A 19,137-nucleotide genomic window follows, 5' to 3' on the forward strand; every position below is an offset into this window, starting at 1 on the left:
TGTGTAATCGGAATAGAATAGAATAGAATAGAAAGCTTTATTGCCATCATATTAAATACAACGAGATTCACAGTTGCCACTTCTGGTCAGTGCTTTAAAACAAATACTTGACAAGACTAAACGAGGCAGATAAAACATATAACAGGTAAAACACACACAGTTATAAAGCAAATAAAACAGGTAAAGTAGATGTAATAAATAAATATAAACAGAAGTGTTACACTAGAAGTATAAAATATAAAAGTAGATGTAATGTAAATGTCAGTATAGCAGAATAAATAAATTAAGTTAAACACACAAAGGGAAACTTGTCACTGCTGAGAAACATTAAAACATAAAACATAATTTCCACTCAAAATACTAATTTTTATGAGTCTCTTCTGCACTATATTCACTTTTTTAATAGTCCTGTATCACAGCTCTTACCCTGCACTATATTCACTTTTAACAGTTTTCTTCATCTCCTTGTATTTTTATATCTGGTATTTGTTTTTGTACTTTGTACTACTAACTTTTTTACCGCCTTTTTATTAACATGTTTTGCACTATGGAACTGTGATGCTGGAAACTTGAATTTCCCTCGGGATCAATAGAGTTTCTATCTATCTATCTATCTATCTATCTATCTATCTATCTATCTATCTATCTATCTATCTATCTATCTATCTATCTATCAAAAGTAACTTGTTTAGTTGGTGTATGAGATTTACGAGTTTACAGTGAGCACCTGAAGGCAGCATCATTTCAGCCTGTAAATCAACAGTAAAGTTCAATCAAGTTCAACAGAGAAGACTTCCTTCAGTCTCCTCCTGGAAACCACCAATTAACCTGCAGGTAAACCTCTCTAATACCATCACACACACACATATATGTATACATTAACAGATATTCAAGAGAATACTTTTACTTCTAGCAGTCTTTATTGTCAGAATACCTTCACCTTCTCTAACTACGACACAAACCGTAACATATGTTTATAAGAGATAACGTGGGCTAACAATAACAGTCTGTTTGTGTGGCTGTTGTTGTTTTTAATAACAAAATAAATGTGACACAAGTGTTCTTTAATAACAGTTGTGTGATACTAAATGTAATATTGAAGTAAATTAAACAGTTATTCCTGAGAATGATCACTTCCTGGTTCTGTGGTACAGATCACCAGACTCCGTTTAAAATCCAGTGAATTAAAGATCTCTCTGCTTTGTTAGGACATGTGGACACTTGCTGGAGACAGTTTGAAGAGATACAATAATCCCACATTATAATATTGGTATTGTGGTGAATTCGGCATTATAATGTAATTTATTTTATCAACACATTAGTTTTATTTTCAACCACCGCTGCTTGGTGGATAATGCCAACCAGAGCAGCAGGATGTGGGCGTATAAACCATAAACAAGGCAGCTGACACTCCCTTTTTAAAAGTATCATTTAAGTTTATACAATGTGAAACAACGTTGTTGTTTCATTAGGGTTATAGCCCCGAAGGGGCATAACCCTATTGAGTTTGCGTGAATTTGATATTATTATTATTATTATTATTTGTTGTCTTATGCCGCGGCTCAATTTGCCGTGAGCTGGAATGAGCGAGAAAAACGAAACTTTGCACGATAACTGCAAATGATGTGCATGTGCTTCTCAAGAACTATGACACCAATCGGCCACATGGTGGCGCTGTAATTAACGCCCAAACATGCGATGTTTGCAAGGCCACGCCCCGCACACCGTAAGTCCGATTGACTTGAAACTTGACACACATGTGCAGCTCCGTGTGATCTACAATAAAGCCTCTGGGACCACTAAAGTCCGCCTGGCATTATTTTCCGCCATATTGGATTTTTTGAAAAACACATTTTTGACATCTCCTCCTAAACCGTTGGTCCGATTTCTACCAAATTTTTTGTGGATCATCATTGGACTAATGTCATCTAAAGTTGCATAAAGCGTGTTGATACCTCATTGCGTTATGAAACTGTTGACCAACAAACTTTTCAATGGTCGGAGCTTAGCAGGAAATTGGCCATAATTCATGGACCATTAGTCAAATCATCACAAATCTTGGTAGATATCTTCAGTACGTGTTTGGGAATAGGCGTACCAAAGCATTTTCCGCTTGACCCATAGGGGGCGCCAAAACTGTCAAAAACTTATATCGCAAGATCCGGTGGACAGAATTTTATCAAATTTGGTGCATATACTCTGGGGGCAAGTATTAACACAGACCTGAAGTGTGATATTGATCGGTGCATGTGGGCGTGGCCTATTCAGCATTTTATGCTAAATTATGCCTTTGCTCAATTTGCTGTGAGCTGGAACGAGCTAGAGACATGAAACTTGGTACCATAACTGTACATGATGTCATAATGCTTCACATAAAATATGAAAACAATTGGCCACATGGTGGCGCTATAAAATTTTTCACGGCCAGCCCCCTCACACCATAAGTCCCATCGATTAGAAATTTGACAGACATGTGCTGCTGAATGTGATCTACAAAAAAGTCTCTTGGACCACGAAAGTCCACTGACTAGATTTTCCGCCATGTTGAATTCTTTGAAAAACACATTTTTGACATCTCCTCCTAAACCGTAGGTCTGATTGCTGGCATATTTTCTGCGAATCATTATTGGACCAGGCTCATCAAAAGTTGCATAAAGCTTGTTGATATGTCATTGTGTTGTGAAGTTATTGACCAATTCATTTTTAAGGGGCGGGCTCAGCACATCAATAGACCTAACTTCCCAAGCCTTTGGCCCATCGTCTCCAAACTTGCAGCAAACGTTCACAAGAGCAGCTGAAACATCCGCTGAAAGTTTCATTCAAATCGGCGACTAGGGGGGCGCTTTGAGCGCGAAAGGCTATAACCCGCGAAATGCCGCTTGCGGCTTTAATTTAAATGTTCATGTTTTATTTACTCAAACTTCTCTTTAATTTTCCCTTTCATATATTTATGTATTCATTTTTGCATTTATTTTGTATTTATTTTTTACATTTATTTATTTTATATTTATTTTTAAATGCATGTATTTATTTATGTATTTTTGCATTTATCTTATGAACATAACTCGATAAATTAATAAATATGCCTTTAAACATAGAAAAAATAATATTAACGATACATGTAGTCATTAATTAATTGATCAAATGTGACATAAATTTATATTTCTGTTTTTATTTATTTTTTGTATTGATTCCCTTATTTATTCACTCAAACTTCTGTTTAATTTTCACTTTTATTTATTCATGTATTTATTTTTATTAATTCTTTAATTTATTAATTTATTTTTGCAGTTATTCAAATGCATGTATTTATTTATGTATTTTTGCATTTATTTATTTATTTATGCACGATTTTCCCTTTTCATTTCAACCGTTTAAAGCTGAATTGTTTCGCAGACCCAATGTAAAACTCCTCCCTAAGGTTGAGCTCGTTCAGAGTGGGAACCTCCAGGCCAATACCACCAAAATACAAAAAAATACATAAATAAATAAATAAAAAGTAACGCAAAAACAAATAAATTACTGTAAAAAAATAAATAAGTATAAATACATAAATAAAAGGTAAAAATAAACAGAAGAGTAAGTAAATTAAATACAATCAATACAACAATAAATAAATAAAGAAGCAAATTAAAACAGAAACATCAATTTATGTCACATTTGATGTCACTTAATTAATGGCTACATTTATTTTTAATATTATTTTTGCTACATTTATTGAGTCATTTATTTATTCATTTATTTTTTATTTTGGCAGGTTCCGTCCTCCATATTTCTGGGCCCAGTCTGTGACCTCTGACCTCTACCATGACGTCCACGTCCGTCACCACTGTCGGAGGAATGGTGATCGTCACTCAGGTCATTCCTAAAGAGGACTCCAGCATCCCGCTCCAGACTACTTCTGCTGACACCCGCCAGGCTCCGCCTCCAGCCTCAAAGGCCCCGCCCACCGCCCCCGCCTCCAAGATGGACAACATGACCGCCATGTTCCTGCGGGGGCAGCCACACGGTCTCGGGGTGAGACACTGTTTTATAAAGAGTTATAATAGTTAAAGCATTTTAACTGATTTCTCTGTCGATGCTTTCTATACTCTTATTAATCATTGCAGCTCAGAATAACATGAAGAAACTAAAACTAAATCATCTATTCAAAAAATGAATCCTCACATTGTTAATTATCTCCCAGTTAATTATAAATACAACAGATAGATTTGATCAGACATGAACTGCTCTTCTTCTCTCTGCTGCAGAGACGAAGCTTTTATGTGCATCACATGTTCATAATAGTTTATCATCAGACAAGTAAAACCCCTCCCTGTATACACAACCAAACTAACAGGAGAGACCCCGAAGTCCTGAAAAAAAATGTTTTTCATCTTGTTGCACATGATAATAACTTGCATGTCCAAATTATTATTGTGTAGTACAAGATAGGGCCGAGCAATACATCGATGTAATATCAATATCGTGATATGAGACTTGATATCATCCTAGATTTTGGATATCGAAATATCGTGATATGGCATGAGTGTTGTCTGTTCCTGGTTTTAGGGAGCTAAAAAAATGTCTGAAAAAAAGTCCAAAAAAAGGTAAAAAAAACAAAAAAGTCTGAAAAATGTTTGAAAAAAAAGTCTTTACAGTAAAGTATGGTCATGTTATGAACTTACCAGACTGTTCTAATGTTCTGTTATTTGTCTTTACCCATCGTTATATCTACATTACTGATGATTATTTATCAACAATCTCATAATAATGTGGAGTAATATAGAAGTGTGTGTGTGTGTGATTTCAGGTTGTTCAGATCTTCATCGGCCTGCTGTGCATTCTCTTCAGTTTGACCGCCGCCTACTCACAGATCCTGATGGTCCACGCTCCGTTCTGCGTCGCTGTCACCGTACGTAAACTTCACTCTCTCACAGGAACCGATCGCTAATCAATAACTTGTCTGATAGAGTGTTAAAAGTTCAGATAAAGAGTAATAATAAAACGTGTTTCTCTGCTGTCGTTCAGTTCCTGGTGTCCGGCTCTCTGGCCGTGGCGGCGGCGAGGCGGACCTCAGTCTCACTGGTGAGTTTTAACTCCTCATCATCACTCATGTGGAGGGAGACCACTGAAACTGAGAGCACAGTTTGAGTGTCTGCGTCTGCTCTGGGTTCAGGTCTGGGCGACTCTGGTGTGGAACCTGATCAGCCTCCAGCTGGGCCTGGGGATCGTGGCCTATACCTGCTGGCTGCTGGCTTATCGCCGCGCTTCTGAACGCTTCTGTGACACCGTAATCTCCGCGGGGTTTGTGCCCACGGATCAACAGAAGTTTGAATGCTGGAATAAGATGGACATATTAGATGTAAGTTTATCACTCTGACTGGTCCTGGTCTTGGGTCCAGATGGTCCAGTACACCTCAGTTCAGGTCTACAAGTTTCTGCTGTGTGTGTTTTAACACCAACAGCACCAGAAATATGAAAACATATTTTACAACATTATATTGAAAATGCCTGACATCAATAATGACCCTTTATTTACCTAAACTGAAGACCTTTATCTCTATTGTCTGTTTATTGGTCATGTATTTTCTGATCTGCTCTTTTCAAACTAAACTAGTCCTAATCAAGCTGTTATGGGCTCCGATCAGAGTCCTTTAATATTGATTATTATCTGCTGATACTTCTATTTACCTAAATATTGATTAAACATGTGTCAGCTGTAGATTACTGACTTTGACACACCTGACTTTTCACATTCTAGTGAATTATGGAAGGCGGAAGCTGCCAAAATAAAAAATAAATAAATAAATAATAAAATATAATAAATATGTCATTAAATGTAACATAAATAGTATTATAAATTAATAAAATGTATATTTCTGTTTTAATATGCTTCTTTTATCTTCGTATTAATTCCTTATTTATTTACTCTTTTGTTTAATTTTCCATTTTATTCATGTATTTATCTTTATTATTTTTTTACATTCATTTATTTATTTTTACATTTATTTTTTATTTATTTTTCATTTATTTATTTATTTTTGTATTTGTATTTGTATTTTGTATTTCTTTGTATTTTGGAGGTATCGGCCTGGAGGTTCCCACTCTGAAAGAGCTCGACCTCGGGGAGGAGTTTAATGTTGGGTCCACGAAACAGTTCAGCTTGAAACGATTGAAATGCAAAGGGAAAGTCGTGAAGAAATAAATAAATAAATACATGCAAAAATACATAAATAAAAACATGCATTTAAAGATAAATACAAAATAAATACATGCATTTAAATAAAAAATAAATGCAGAAATAAATAAATTAATAGAAAATTAATAAGAAATAAATACTACAATAAATAAAAGGTTAAATTAAACAGAAGAGTAAATGAATAAAGGAATTAATACAAAGATAAATAAACAAAGAAGCAAATTAAAACAGAAATATCAATTAATGTCACATTTTGTCAATGAATTAATGGCTATATTTATTCTGTGAATGTGTCCTGGTTGTGTCTGTATGTTTCAGGTGGGTGTTTACGGACTTCTCGGTCTCCTCCTGGTTCTGCTTGTCCTGCACGTTTGTGTCGCCGTCACCGTCTGTGTTTTCTGCGGCAGAGCCCTCAGACTCCACAACCGCTACGTCCCCATCATGGTGAGACTTTTTACATCAGCCACATGGTATATTTTATATGTACTGAAAGTTGTCTCCAAATTCTTAACTTGTTTATTATTTAGCTGTTTTATATTGAGTTTATCCTGTAAAACAATGAATTCTCTAACAAAAGGGCACCTGGAGAGCACAGACCTCCAACATTTCCATTTCCATAAATAAAAAATATTTTGTGTGTATCTGCCCCGTGATTCGGATCCAGACAGACAGAAAGTTAAAACACAAAAAAAAGGAGTCGGAGTACTTCCTTGCTAAAAGGCGCAAGGTCACCTGCACTTTACGCAGCGTCAACAAGGCTGTATTCATTTTTTAGGTAATTTAGCAAAATATTTCTTTCACTGCTAAAACACTAGAATCCTTTTTTAATAAAGTTAACGCTCCTCAGACATGATGTCCACGGTTGGATCCTCTTGAACATACAGTACACATTACAAACTGGAGTTTGAAAGACCCTATCCAGGTGCATTATGGGAAATGTAGGATCCAGTGTTGTGGGACTAAAAGACAGAATATCTCCACCTCTGCTGCTCAGATTTAGAGGTTTCTGTTTTAATCTGTCTCTCACACGTATTTTATTGAAGTGACGGACTAAATGAGACAGAATAGTTTAACAGCAGATGGTGATGAGTTTTTGGTTTGATCTTTGACCTTCAGGTGGAGGTCTATGATGGCAGCGCTCTGATGTCCGGTGCAGCATCGGGGCTCGGCAGCGACGTCGCCCTGTTGGGCAGCGAAGAAGAGGAAACATCGCCTCCATACTCACCGTGAGAGGGGAGGACCAAACCTCTGAGTTCCACTAATAATACTACAATAATAAGTACTATCAAACTGTCATTATAATCTGTAATCATCTTTCCAACTGTTGCTCTCTTTCTCTGCTCTTCATCAGTTGTTTTTTGTTGTCGTCATGTTACGCTGCATTCTGGGTCATTCAGGGGTTAATCTGCTGAAGTTGTGATTGTGTTAAAATGTGTAGCAGATGATACAGACTCTACTTTTGTGTTTATTTCAAAAATGTTAACCCAGCCATTAGCAGAGAGGGTAACATATCAGGACAAACAGGAATCTGATTGTAAAGATAAATAACTAAAACTTTATACATGTTATTTTAATGCCAAATTCAGCAAAAGACACTAAAAGTAAAGACTGACTTGTTGAAAGCTTTTCATAGGTTATCTAATGTTTGTCCCAAACAATGCAAAACTAAACGGACACATTTTTGAAGGGAGTTTGGTGATTTTGTGCCAGTATCATAAAGGAGCATTAGGGCATGTAGTTACCTATCATGAATGTATTTTAGTTAAATTAGTGACGTTATTATACTGTGAGTTGATTCTTGATGTTTAGATACTTTAAAACACACCTGATAGCCACAATTTGTCTCAAACATTGCACTCCCTCTCAGTCAGTCAAGACACAAAGACCTGTAACATATTTTTAGATGTATCAATTATGTTTACTTTGACATTTCATCTGAAAGGTACCAAAAATCTCAGACTGTGTGCACTTTACTAGAAACCACACTACAACATTTTCTTAACGACAATCCCAACAAACTGAATAAAAAAAGGTGTTGATAGTTTAATGGGGCTGGTTAAAATAAGTAAATATTCCCCCAAAATAGAGCCATTGAATGTTTGCACCGAGAGGCTCCTGTGTTTTTGTTTTTATTTGTCTCTGAAAACTTTTCTGTCTGGTTTTACTCCTATTCAATAAATTGAAGATTTTTTTTCCACGTTGTTTGTTCTTACTGAAAAAGGTTCATTTCATTGAAAAATGTATTACTTAATCAACAGAAATGTAATCAACAATGGTCTTTTAATCGTTTAAGTCAGAACTCCACTTATTAACTGTTTAGTGACCGAACATAATAACTAAACTTAGTTGGGTCTCACTTTAAAGAAGTTGCTTTGATGTTGTCAGAGGACAAAATAATTGCCATAAAATTATATAATGATATTATTTTCCTCTTTTACTGAGTTAACTCTTTTAACCAACGTCAGTGCAGATCATAACTATCAAATATTCATTTAAATGACAGTTTGTTTACATGATGCCACTGTACAATAAATTAATTATTTTCTGTATACTAAATGCTAGGGGGCATCTATATTTTATAATTTATAATTCTAATCTAATACATATATATATATATATACATATATATATATATATATGTATATATATATTATATACATATATATATATATATATGTATATATTATATATATACTTTTGTACTTTTACCTAAGTCAAATTTTGGATGCACGAACAGAGTATTTCTACACTGTGGTATTACTACTTTTACTGAAGTAAATGATCAGAGTACTTTGAGTATTTCACTCACAGATTGTTCGTGTAAGCTCTTATTTTGAAGTACCTAACCGGAAGTGTCATCGGTTTAAACGCTAGCTGGTGTCTCCGCTCAGTCAGTAGGTTTCTAATCTTTCTCCTGTGTTTCTGATGTGTTTATGTGTACTATTGAATTTATAACACGGACATTAAACTCTGTGGAGGTTAATGTATGAAACTCTTCTGTTGGGAGGGTTTTATGAAGGAGGGTTCACTGAATGAACCTTTATAAGTATGAGTTTAATGTTAGCTAAAGTTACAGTAGCTGTCGGTGTTTGTTGACAGGTCACGTTTCAGTCCAGCATGTTGTCTGTTTACTGAGTTTACTAGTTATTCAGTAACGTTAGGAAGGTTAGTGTGGTGTGTTAGCAACATGCTCATTGCTCGTGTTTTATTCAGAGAAGTGAATAAAGCTGAAACATCACACAGAACAGATTAATTCACGTTAACGTGAATGTTGAGCTGCAAAATGTATCATCAGAAATCTTAAGTCTTCAAGGTGTTTGCTAATAAGGATTTATTATCATTGTCTAACACAATCATTTGTTCTAGGACTAAAATTAACACACATACATATATATATATAAATATATATATATATATATACACCTATATTGACTCATTTATATATTTATTTTTGCATTTATTTATATATTTATTGCCTCATCTATTTATTTCAGTATTTATTTCATAGCCATATTTATTCATTTTATAGCCATATTTATTTATTCATTTATTTTTATATTGTCTTTAAAGGGACTGTTTGTAAGAATCAGAATTGCTTGTTAACAGCGACACCTGTGGCCGTGAAGTCAACGAAAGTCAGCGTCGGGCTCGCGCTCGCACTTGCTCGCTCTAAATAGACATGAACGAGCATCGCTCAAAACAGTGAGGCAACACACGTCAGCTAAAAGCACAATATCACTCTATATTTCACCTGCTTGGCAGTAATGTTAGCTGACCAGACGAAGGTCTCTCCATGAATCAATGCTGATCTTAGTGTTGGCTTTGAGGGTGAAGCAGGAAGAGAAACGTTATCGCCTCCGACCCCAGCTGGAGAGAACAGGGGAGACACCGGCACCCGGTCGGAGACGGTAACGTTGCTCTTCCTGCTTCAGCCCCACTGCAGGAAGAGAAACGTTACCGTCTCCGACCGGGTGCCGCTGATAAAGTTTCTCTCTGCAGAGCTCCGTCACTTCACAAGACACGGGAAACCTCTGTTGGTCTGGAGGAGCTGCAGCATTTATTTCTGCACAAACGTCCACTCACTAGATATTCTCAGAGCTACGAAGTCTCCTGCAGTGTGTAGACAGCGAGAACACGCGCGGTGTGTGAGTGAAGGCAAGCAGGCAGAGGAACAGAGACTCCGGCCACACGCGAGCGCGCATATGCGAGCGTGCATGGGATCCCGACCCGGTAGATTTGTTATGTGTAAAAAGTTACAAACAGTCCCTTTAAATGAGATTCCATACAAAACAACGCTCAGGTTTTGTTAAATAAATGAATGACATTTTTTTTCTCCACTATTTTGACTGCACAATTAATCGATAATTAAAAAATAACAGTTAATCGTTAGTCCTAGAACAAATGATAATAAATCCTTATTAACAAACACCTTGAATATTTTAGATCTTTGATGATATGTTTTGCAGCTTTTAATGGCATTTTAATGATATAATATGGAAATAATTAGATGAGGAAATAAATATATAAATAAATGCAAATATAAACATATAAATGAGTCAGTGTATATATATATATATATATATATATATATATATATATATAATTTTTTTAAAGGACTACTTTTATTAATTTCAGGGGACTTTTATTTCATGATTTCACATTTATTTCATGATTTATTTCATAGGCATATTTATTTATTTAATATTGACTTAAACGGGATCCCACAGATTTGACAGAATTTCCAGAATCTTCAAGGGCTCTTATTTCATTTTATTATTATTTATGTAAATTTAAAATATCTAGAAGTAACATTAAAATACAGTAACACTTGTGTATTGTTGGAGTAGACAAATGAAAATGGCAGCAGTCACACTAATCAGCTAATAATGATAATAATAATAATAGTAATAGTAATAATAGGTATTTGTGGGCAGTATGTCTTCCAGGTGAGGAAGCAGCATGGATAAAATGAGGAGGATCCTGGTTCATGTTTGTAAAGACCGAGCAGCTCCACAGCGAGCTCACTTTGTTCAGGTCAGTGCAGACGGACGTCTTACATTTAACAACATTTTAGTTCCTTTAAGCAGCTAACAGCACATTTAACCAAACATCTTTACTGACCATCAGGAGGTTAAACCTGGAATCAGTTTCTTCTTCTTCTGTTGTCAGAGTATAACGGGTCACTTCAGTGACTGTGGTGATGACGAGGTGGAGGTGAACTGCTCACTGGAGAAAAACCAGTTTGTCCTTTACAGAGGAGACAAAGGACAAGGGACACCTTTGAAGGTCAGACACTAAACATTAACATTCTGTCTTTGATATTAGATTTATGTTATATTTACTTCTGTGTTTAACAGAATACAAGTTCTTTTTTCCAACACATGATGTCATAGGAAGTACAGGTTACAGTTACAAATTCATGATTTTGACTTGAGTACCTTTTTAATATCCTTTGCTCGTCAGTAATATTACCTTTTATATTGTAACATTAACCCTCCATCTCTCTCTTCCCTCTTCTCTCCTAGAGGCCCGCCTTCTGTCCCATCAAACACCTGTCAGTCACAGAGGCCGCTGCGATCCCATTGGACGTTCAGCAGCGTGGAGTAGATGTGGGCGTGGCCATCATCCTGCAGACAGCCAATCAGAGAGTGTTGCTGACACGGCGGGCGAAGGAGCTTCGTGTGTTTCCCAACGTCTGGGTTCCTCCAGGTCTGACACTCACTGATGTCCATTAAAGGGGCAGTTGCATTATGGGAAATGTAGGATTCAGTGTTTTTGTACTTTAAACGTTCATGTTTCATGGCTTTGTTTTTTTCTAGGCGGCCATCTTGAGCCAGATGAGACGGTAAATCATTTTCTGCTCAGTGTTTCTTCTTCTTGACTGAATATAAAGTGTCATTGACGGCAGAATAAACCTTGTTATTTTTATTTTGTGTGTGTAGCTGCTGGATGCAGGACTCAGGGAGTTAACGGAGGAAACTGGACTCAAACTGGAACCAGAAGGAGTTTCTCCAAAAATACTGGGCCTCTGGGAGGTGAGACAGACACACAGACAGACAGGAAGGCTGGTACAAAGACATATCAGCTTTAAGAAATGAATTAATGGTGATTAAAGGTATATTTGACTGAAGTCCGTCCCCTCTGTCTCTGTGTGTCTCCGGTGTCCTCTCTGCCCTGTCCTGTCTTTCAGTCAGTGTATCCTCCCATGTTGTCCAGAGGACTTCCTCGGAGACATCACATCGTCGTCTACATGCTGCTGCTGTCCCCCCTCTCTCACCTGCAGCTACAGGTACGCTGTGTCTCCTACGTCACCTCAGTGTCTCTGACAGTATAATAACTCCATGTTGTGTCTCCACCCTGCAGGCGTCTCTGAGTCCGTCTCCTGCTGAGGTCAGTGCCTGTCTCTGGGCTGACAGCCGGCTGGTCAGAGCCGTCGTGTCCGCCATGGACGGAGAGGACGCCGAGGTTCCACTGCACGACCTGCCGAGCAGCGTCAGGTATTCCAGCTGTTGAGGTCAATGAGCCAGTGTTTAAATGAACACCTGGACAGGAAATAGACAGAGAATATATTTGAATGTTATTTTTCTAAATTTAATCGGGGCTGTCGAACTTCACGTGAGCTCAGATTGTCCTCCTCTAGTGATACTGTCTTTTAGATGTAGACTTGTCCTGTGTCTCATTTTGCGTTATTCATGATCTGTTATTTTCCCCATTAACCCTTATTAAGGATACAGTGAAAGTCAGAGAGATTAGGAGAGTCTGTCTGTCAGCAACAAACACTTTTTACACCATTTATCATCATTTCCATTCAGTCACATGTGAGGCTGATAATTCCTGAGCGTCGGGTTTGATTTAAGATACATCATTTCATTTTTCCCTCAAACATTTAGCCTAATAAATCATTTCTAGCGTTCAAAAGACACAATAATCCTATTCTGGGTTATTAAATAATGGAGGTAGTTTGAGTCGTCTTTGGGCCGGTGAATGATTTCAGTCCCTGAATGATACTACAGACGTTTCAGTTCCTCTTTTATACACAATGTATTTCAGGGACTGAAACATCTATTCTCATATACTGAACATAAAACTAATAGCTCCACAATTAAACATTTAATAAAATGTCGTCTGCTCACCAGTAAGAAAGTTCAGACCTCACATTGTTTTGTTTTTTCAAAAATCTTTTGAGGAAATCAAATCTTTTAAGAGTAACCGCTGTATGTTCTTTGAGGAGGAAAAAACATTTATGTTCAGACCTCTTAGTGTTTCTTTCTTTCTATAATTGTCATGACATTAAATACATGCAGGCCTCAAGATGACATTTTATAAACACAATAACATACTGGTTAAGTCATACCGACCCTGTTTAGAGTTTAGTCAGTGATGTATCTGACTTCCTCCTGGTCACTGTGACCTTTGACCTCCTGCTGTATCTCCAGTGTGTCGCAGGTCTCTACAGAGGGAGCTCTGAGCGACTCCACTCTGCCTCTGGAAGTGTTCGTCAGCAGGGCGCCGGTCAGCGGCCCGGACGTGGAGCGGGTCAGCACCGGGACCAAGTTCGCCTTGGAGCTGTGGCTGAGGAGCCTGGAGACCCCTGACCCCTGACCTCTGACCCCTCACACCCTGCAGGAAGCATCAGGAAGTACTGCACTGGATCAGAGAAATGTGACTTTTATAATGTTGAATCTCATCTTTACTTTTTAATAAAACACCCCTGAAACAGAGATGACTCTCTAACTAACAGCTGAGGCTTCAGACCAGCACGTGGCAGCGTGGACAACCTGCCTTCTGACATGAAGTGGAACCAGAGTTTAGCTACCTGGAGGAATTTACGTGTTCCAGTTAAAAACATACTCATGGTGGGTATTTAACTGGCTGATTCTGTAATTGTAAAGTCAAAGTATTTAATTTAAGTTTGAATGCATTAAAGTTAATTTTAGTTATTTTTTGGCTGGTTGGGAGCTTCTTTCAGCCTTAAGATGTTTTGTGAATTTGTATGGAGAACAGAACCTGCCAAAATCAAAAATAAAGGAATAAATAAATAAATGACATGATAAGTAAATAAATAAATGTGTCATTAAATGTGGTGAAAATAATATTAGAAATAAATGTAGCCATTAATTAATTGATAAAATGTGACAAATTTATATTTCTGCTTTTAATTTTCTGCTTTATTTATCTATCTTTGTATTGATTCCCTTATTTATTTACTCTTCTGTTTAATTTTCCCTTTTATTTATTTACGTAGTTAATTTTATTTATTTATCTATTATTTTTATTATTTATTTTTATATTTTTTTTTTATTTATTCTATATTTATTTTTTTAAATGTATGTATTTATTTTTGTATTCATGCATTTAATTATTTATTTCTGCACGATTTTCCCTTGGCATTTCTCCCCTTACTTATTATTTCCCCAAACGTATTTATTTCTGTATTCTTTTCTTTATACATTTCTTGATGCATTTCTGCATCATTATGCAAATGAGGGGGTTGTCAATGAACTAAAATAAATAAATAGATAAATAAATAAATGCAAACATTTTTTTTTAAATTAATAAAGATAAATACGTAAATAAATAGAAGGGAACATAAAAAAATAAGCAACATGCACAGAAATGCTTTAAATGAATGTGTACTCTCTAAAAGTGAATTTATGGTGACAGGAAGTTTCATCAACTATTTGATACTATAACTATATTTCTATAAATAGGTGAAAACAAAAGGTTTCATTAGGTAACCAATCAACAGCTGATTTTCCCTGTTCAATCCATGTATATGAAGCACATATTTGAAATGATAATTGTTTAAATTAAAATAACGTATGTAGTTCAGTTCACTGAGCGGTTTCACACTAAACTAAATGATACAACGACAAACTGAGACTTTCTTGACTTACAAACATCATCTGTGTGATTCATGGAGCAATTCAAACGGGATCTCAAAATTATTTCTCTCTCAGTTGACTACCGTTGATATTGTTTCTGAAATAAGGTCCCATGGTGGTCCACCGGAAGTGGCAAGACTTCACCTCTCTATGTCCAGCAGCTCATGGTGTCTATTGTTAACACACCTTAGATAAACATCGCTGTGTGACTGAGGCAGTTCACTTTATGACTTCTCTCTGCTTGTTGCTCATCGCTTTAGCATTTACTGTAATCACCACTCAGCAGAGGTCAGAGGTCAGGTTGACATGTCACTGAGGTGAAAGCTGTGAATAAAAAAGTAAAAGTCAACAGTGTTGACAGAACAGCCGAGCCCTGATAGGAGTTCCCTTTGAACACATACCTGAGTCACAGCAGCTTTAACTGATCACCTGTCAGTCATTCAGAAGCCCCGCCTCTTCCCCTCAGTCACCTTTCTGGATATATTTTACTGTTTACATCATTTTATGTTAAATTCAGTTCAAACCACAGTCAGTATAAAACCATATGTCATAATCATGATGATCACAGAATGGGTAGAGCTGAGGTCAACCTGTTAACCAAGGTAAACATCCCCAAACTGATCTCACCTGGCCCACCTATTTTATTTATTTGTTCCACTTCCTGTTCTGTCTCTTACCTCATTGCTGGTTCTAGTTAATACAAGCAAAAGGTCTCTGTTCTGATTGGTTCACACAGCCTGCTGTACATTTCTCAAAGTTTATATTACGTCTAGCAAAGGGAAATCTTATACTTACAGTTAAACTGAAGCGTTATTAATGTTACAGAGCAGTCCGTCAACGTCTGTTATGAACGTTGTCGTCCCTACCACATTGCATTGTGGGATATTTATGCCGTCGTAGTGTCCAGTGTTGCATACTGTATCATTTCACCGGAAATAGTATGTAATTTACGTACTGTTAGTTTCATAATAAGGTTTCGGACATACTGAAATATCTCACATACTGTTTTAGCTACTAAATAGCATGTTAGTGTGGAATTTTGGACGCAACCATAGTTTTAGTTCACACGGTGCCTTCAAATGGGGTCGTGTTTACGAGAAGAGTCCCTATGAACGTCCCCCTCTTGTCGTATTTATGACCTCACAAGTGGAACGTTTCTGAAAGCTCCGAGTTCACGACTTGTGACGTGTTTGCTGACGTTGTCAGAAATGGCGGGGGACATGGAAGTTCATTTTTCGGTGCATAATAAGTTAATATATTGTAATTTTAGTCGTATATTGTTTTTCTTGGTAATTGTATAATAGGTCTGAGGAAAATGTAGATATTCCCAACGGCCCCGTCTTTCTCCTCTGTCATTATGCCTCTACATTTACTGCATTTTGTTACCTGCTTGCTAGCTTGCTAAATTGTAAGCCTCTGTGGCTTCTAGACGCTGACAGTAACGTTAATATTGCTGTTGCTTAGCAGCGGTGTTCTCACGACTTAACCACTTGAACGCCTAGTATATCGTGTACATGACTTCCCATGTTGTAAACACGAGCTCACGAGTTTCATTTGAAGGCACCAACATTCACACCTTACTGGAACATTTATTCTGAAGTGAATTTATCTCCCAACAAAAACAACTGTATTGAGTATTTGTAGAGAAGTTTTTTTCATTTTCATTTTAATACATCAGTTAGACAGCAGAGACTTATGATATCAGCATTACATGTACGCCTGTAGCAGTGATTCGGCAGGTTTTGCAGAACAAAGACATGAATATAAGATATGTAATGAGATATTAAACCAGGAAACACACTGAAGAGAAACTGTGCTGGAGGGAGATGAGTGAAAAATAGAGATTAAACTTCTTTGATGCACATGTCGAATGAAAACATGACATTTATTGACAAAAAATAACTGAACATAAACCTCAAACTAAAAACCGTAAAATGAGTGAGAGTTTCTGTCATGTTGAAGGAGTTTCTCTGTGTTCTGGGTGACTCATTGAGCCAGTAAATGGAGCCGAGCCCGGCCCGGCCCAGTCTCTTTATGTTGATATCAGCTCCATCACTCTCATATCTAACACTCTTGACTTCATACATTCCACAGCTGCTCCGCCTCGCTCCACCCCTCGTCTTCTCTTTCTGTCTTTGTGATGAAAAAAACAAAAAACCTGGACTTTGGCTTGAAAAAGAAGAATCAAACCTGCTTCAATGAGGATCCACTTTCAGACTGGAGAGTTCCTGCTTCAAACACAATACACAACAAACTGGGACACCTACGCTGCTGCCAAACTGAAATATGATTATTAACAGCAGCTACAGCTGTGGCAATAACAACACTTTACAAAAGAAAATCTAAAAAATGATAGTCATCAAACATAAGAGTTAGTGTTAATGATTTTTTTGGTCAAATAATTCCAATTATAAAATGTATATAATAAAACTCGTAACAGCAGTGATTTTAATGTCACTACAAATTTAAAAGAAGCAAAATATAGTATAATATAAATGTACTTTTTGTATCATACAAGTGCTTGAGTTGTACAACAAATGCTTCATAAATGGAACTAACAGGAGTAACAATAATTTCACACTTGAAAATACTTAAAACAAATACTTATATTCATAACAGTTGAGTTTTATATCAAACACAATGTCGAGTCAGTGTGAAAATGTATAACTAATAATAATTATGATTCTAAAAAAAAATATCAGAAATGTTGTAATAAAAGCAGTTTGTAGTTTTGACCATAAAATATGAAATATTAGTGGCAATTAGAGAGATTACTGCATGATATTGCACACATTATTAATGTGTGTATTACAATGCATTGATCCTATTAATGATTAATAGATCAATGTTTTATTTTTTTTTTGAGAATTGAATACATGATAATTATTGCCAGTCTGAAATACAGTACAGTGATAGTAGTGACAATATTCTCTAAGAAAATAGAAAAATGTATTATATTTGTGATTATAATAAAGAGTGAATGTATTATTATATTAACCATTTTTTGCGTTTGCATTTTTTCTTTAAAATAAAATACAAAATATGAGCAGAGCCAATAAATGGAAATATGATATTTTGTTTGTTATAGCAGGGGCGGTAATCTGAAAACACTTTAAAAACAAAAATAAAAGAAACATATTATCATAACAGTTAGTGTTATATAAAAAATATGATCCAAATATATTAGAATTGGTTAATTATTCTAATGCTAAAATATATACCACAAAAACTGAAATAGTTGTGACAATATTCTCACAATCTATATTTAAAAAAGTATAAAAATATAATACTGTTAATATAATAAGAGAGAATATTGTAATATATGAATAATTTTGTTTTGGGTCCAACAGGTTTTAAGTTTGTAAAGGACCAATAAATGGAAATCTGATTATTAGTGTTAGTTATAGCAGGGGCGATAATCAGACACTTTTAAAACAAAAATAAAAAAACATAATTATAATCACAATTCTAACTGTTATATCAAACATAATGTCATGTCAGTGTGATTTAAAAGGAGAATTATAATTTATAATAATTGGTATAATAATTCTAATGCTAAAATATTTACATAACAAAAACTAGTATGTTATGACAATATTTCCACAAACTATATGAAATACAGAGAGTTTAAAAATACAATAATATTGTTAATATAATACGAGAAAACATTGTATTATAATAATCTTTTGTTTAATCAAACAGGTTTTAAAGACAATATGATGATAATAATAATAATGTACAAAAATTTTTAACATTAGCAAATTTTATATCATAAAGTATGGTAAATTAAGAGGTAAACATAAAGTCAGTCTCAATTCTTTTTTTCAAAATTAAATTTATAACAACTGGTGTACTTCAAATTCTAAAATATACAGAAAATATGTAATAAACAAATGAAAGCAACAATATCTAAAATAGGAAATATATATATATTTATATATATATATAAAAAATATGATAATGGTAATCGAAGTTAATATAGTATATATCAAGCAATTCATCAAAAATTTAAGATGTACAAAATAAAACAATTAGCATATTATGATTTTTAAAAAAAGAACCTTTTGTAAA

General features: G+C 35.5%; 2 protein-coding genes across 3 annotated transcripts; both read left to right on the forward strand.

The window, feature by feature from the left end:
- Window positions 1-692: 692 nt before the first annotated feature.
- Window positions 693-8,378, forward strand: LOC141779530 (uncharacterized). The gene is made up of 7 exons (XM_074654413.1): window positions 693-834; window positions 3,758-4,017; window positions 4,793-4,894; window positions 5,011-5,067; window positions 5,159-5,344; window positions 6,500-6,625; window positions 7,298-8,378. The coding sequence occupies exons 2-7, from the start codon at window positions 3,808-3,810 to the stop codon at window positions 7,409-7,411; spliced, it is 795 nt and encodes a 264-aa protein (XP_074510514.1). The 5' UTR covers window positions 693-834; window positions 3,758-3,807; the 3' UTR covers window positions 7,412-8,378.
- A 613-nt stretch (window positions 8,379-8,991) lies between these two features.
- Window positions 8,992-13,902, forward strand: nudt17 (nudix (nucleoside diphosphate linked moiety X)-type motif 17). 2 transcript variants are annotated; one of them, XM_074654414.1, is made up of 9 exons: window positions 8,992-9,075; window positions 11,128-11,215; window positions 11,351-11,467; window positions 11,707-11,890; window positions 12,001-12,026; window positions 12,124-12,216; window positions 12,372-12,470; window positions 12,545-12,678; window positions 13,618-13,902. In XM_074654414.1, exons 2-9 carry the CDS (start codon window positions 11,141-11,143, stop codon window positions 13,781-13,783), a joined length of 894 nt encoding a protein of 297 aa, XP_074510515.1. In that variant the 5' UTR covers window positions 8,992-9,075; window positions 11,128-11,140; the 3' UTR covers window positions 13,784-13,902. The 2 variants fall into 2 exon arrangements, with proteins under 2 accessions (XP_074510515.1, XP_074510516.1); XM_074654415.1 differs by having other exon boundaries at window positions 9,038-9,071.
- Window positions 13,903-19,137: the final 5,235 nt, after the last annotated feature.

Source organism: Sebastes fasciatus, chromosome 12, assembly GCF_043250625.1.
Source record: "Sebastes fasciatus isolate fSebFas1 chromosome 12, fSebFas1.pri, whole genome shotgun sequence".
Classification (NCBI taxonomy): domain Eukaryota; kingdom Metazoa; phylum Chordata; class Actinopteri; order Perciformes; family Sebastidae; genus Sebastes; species Sebastes fasciatus.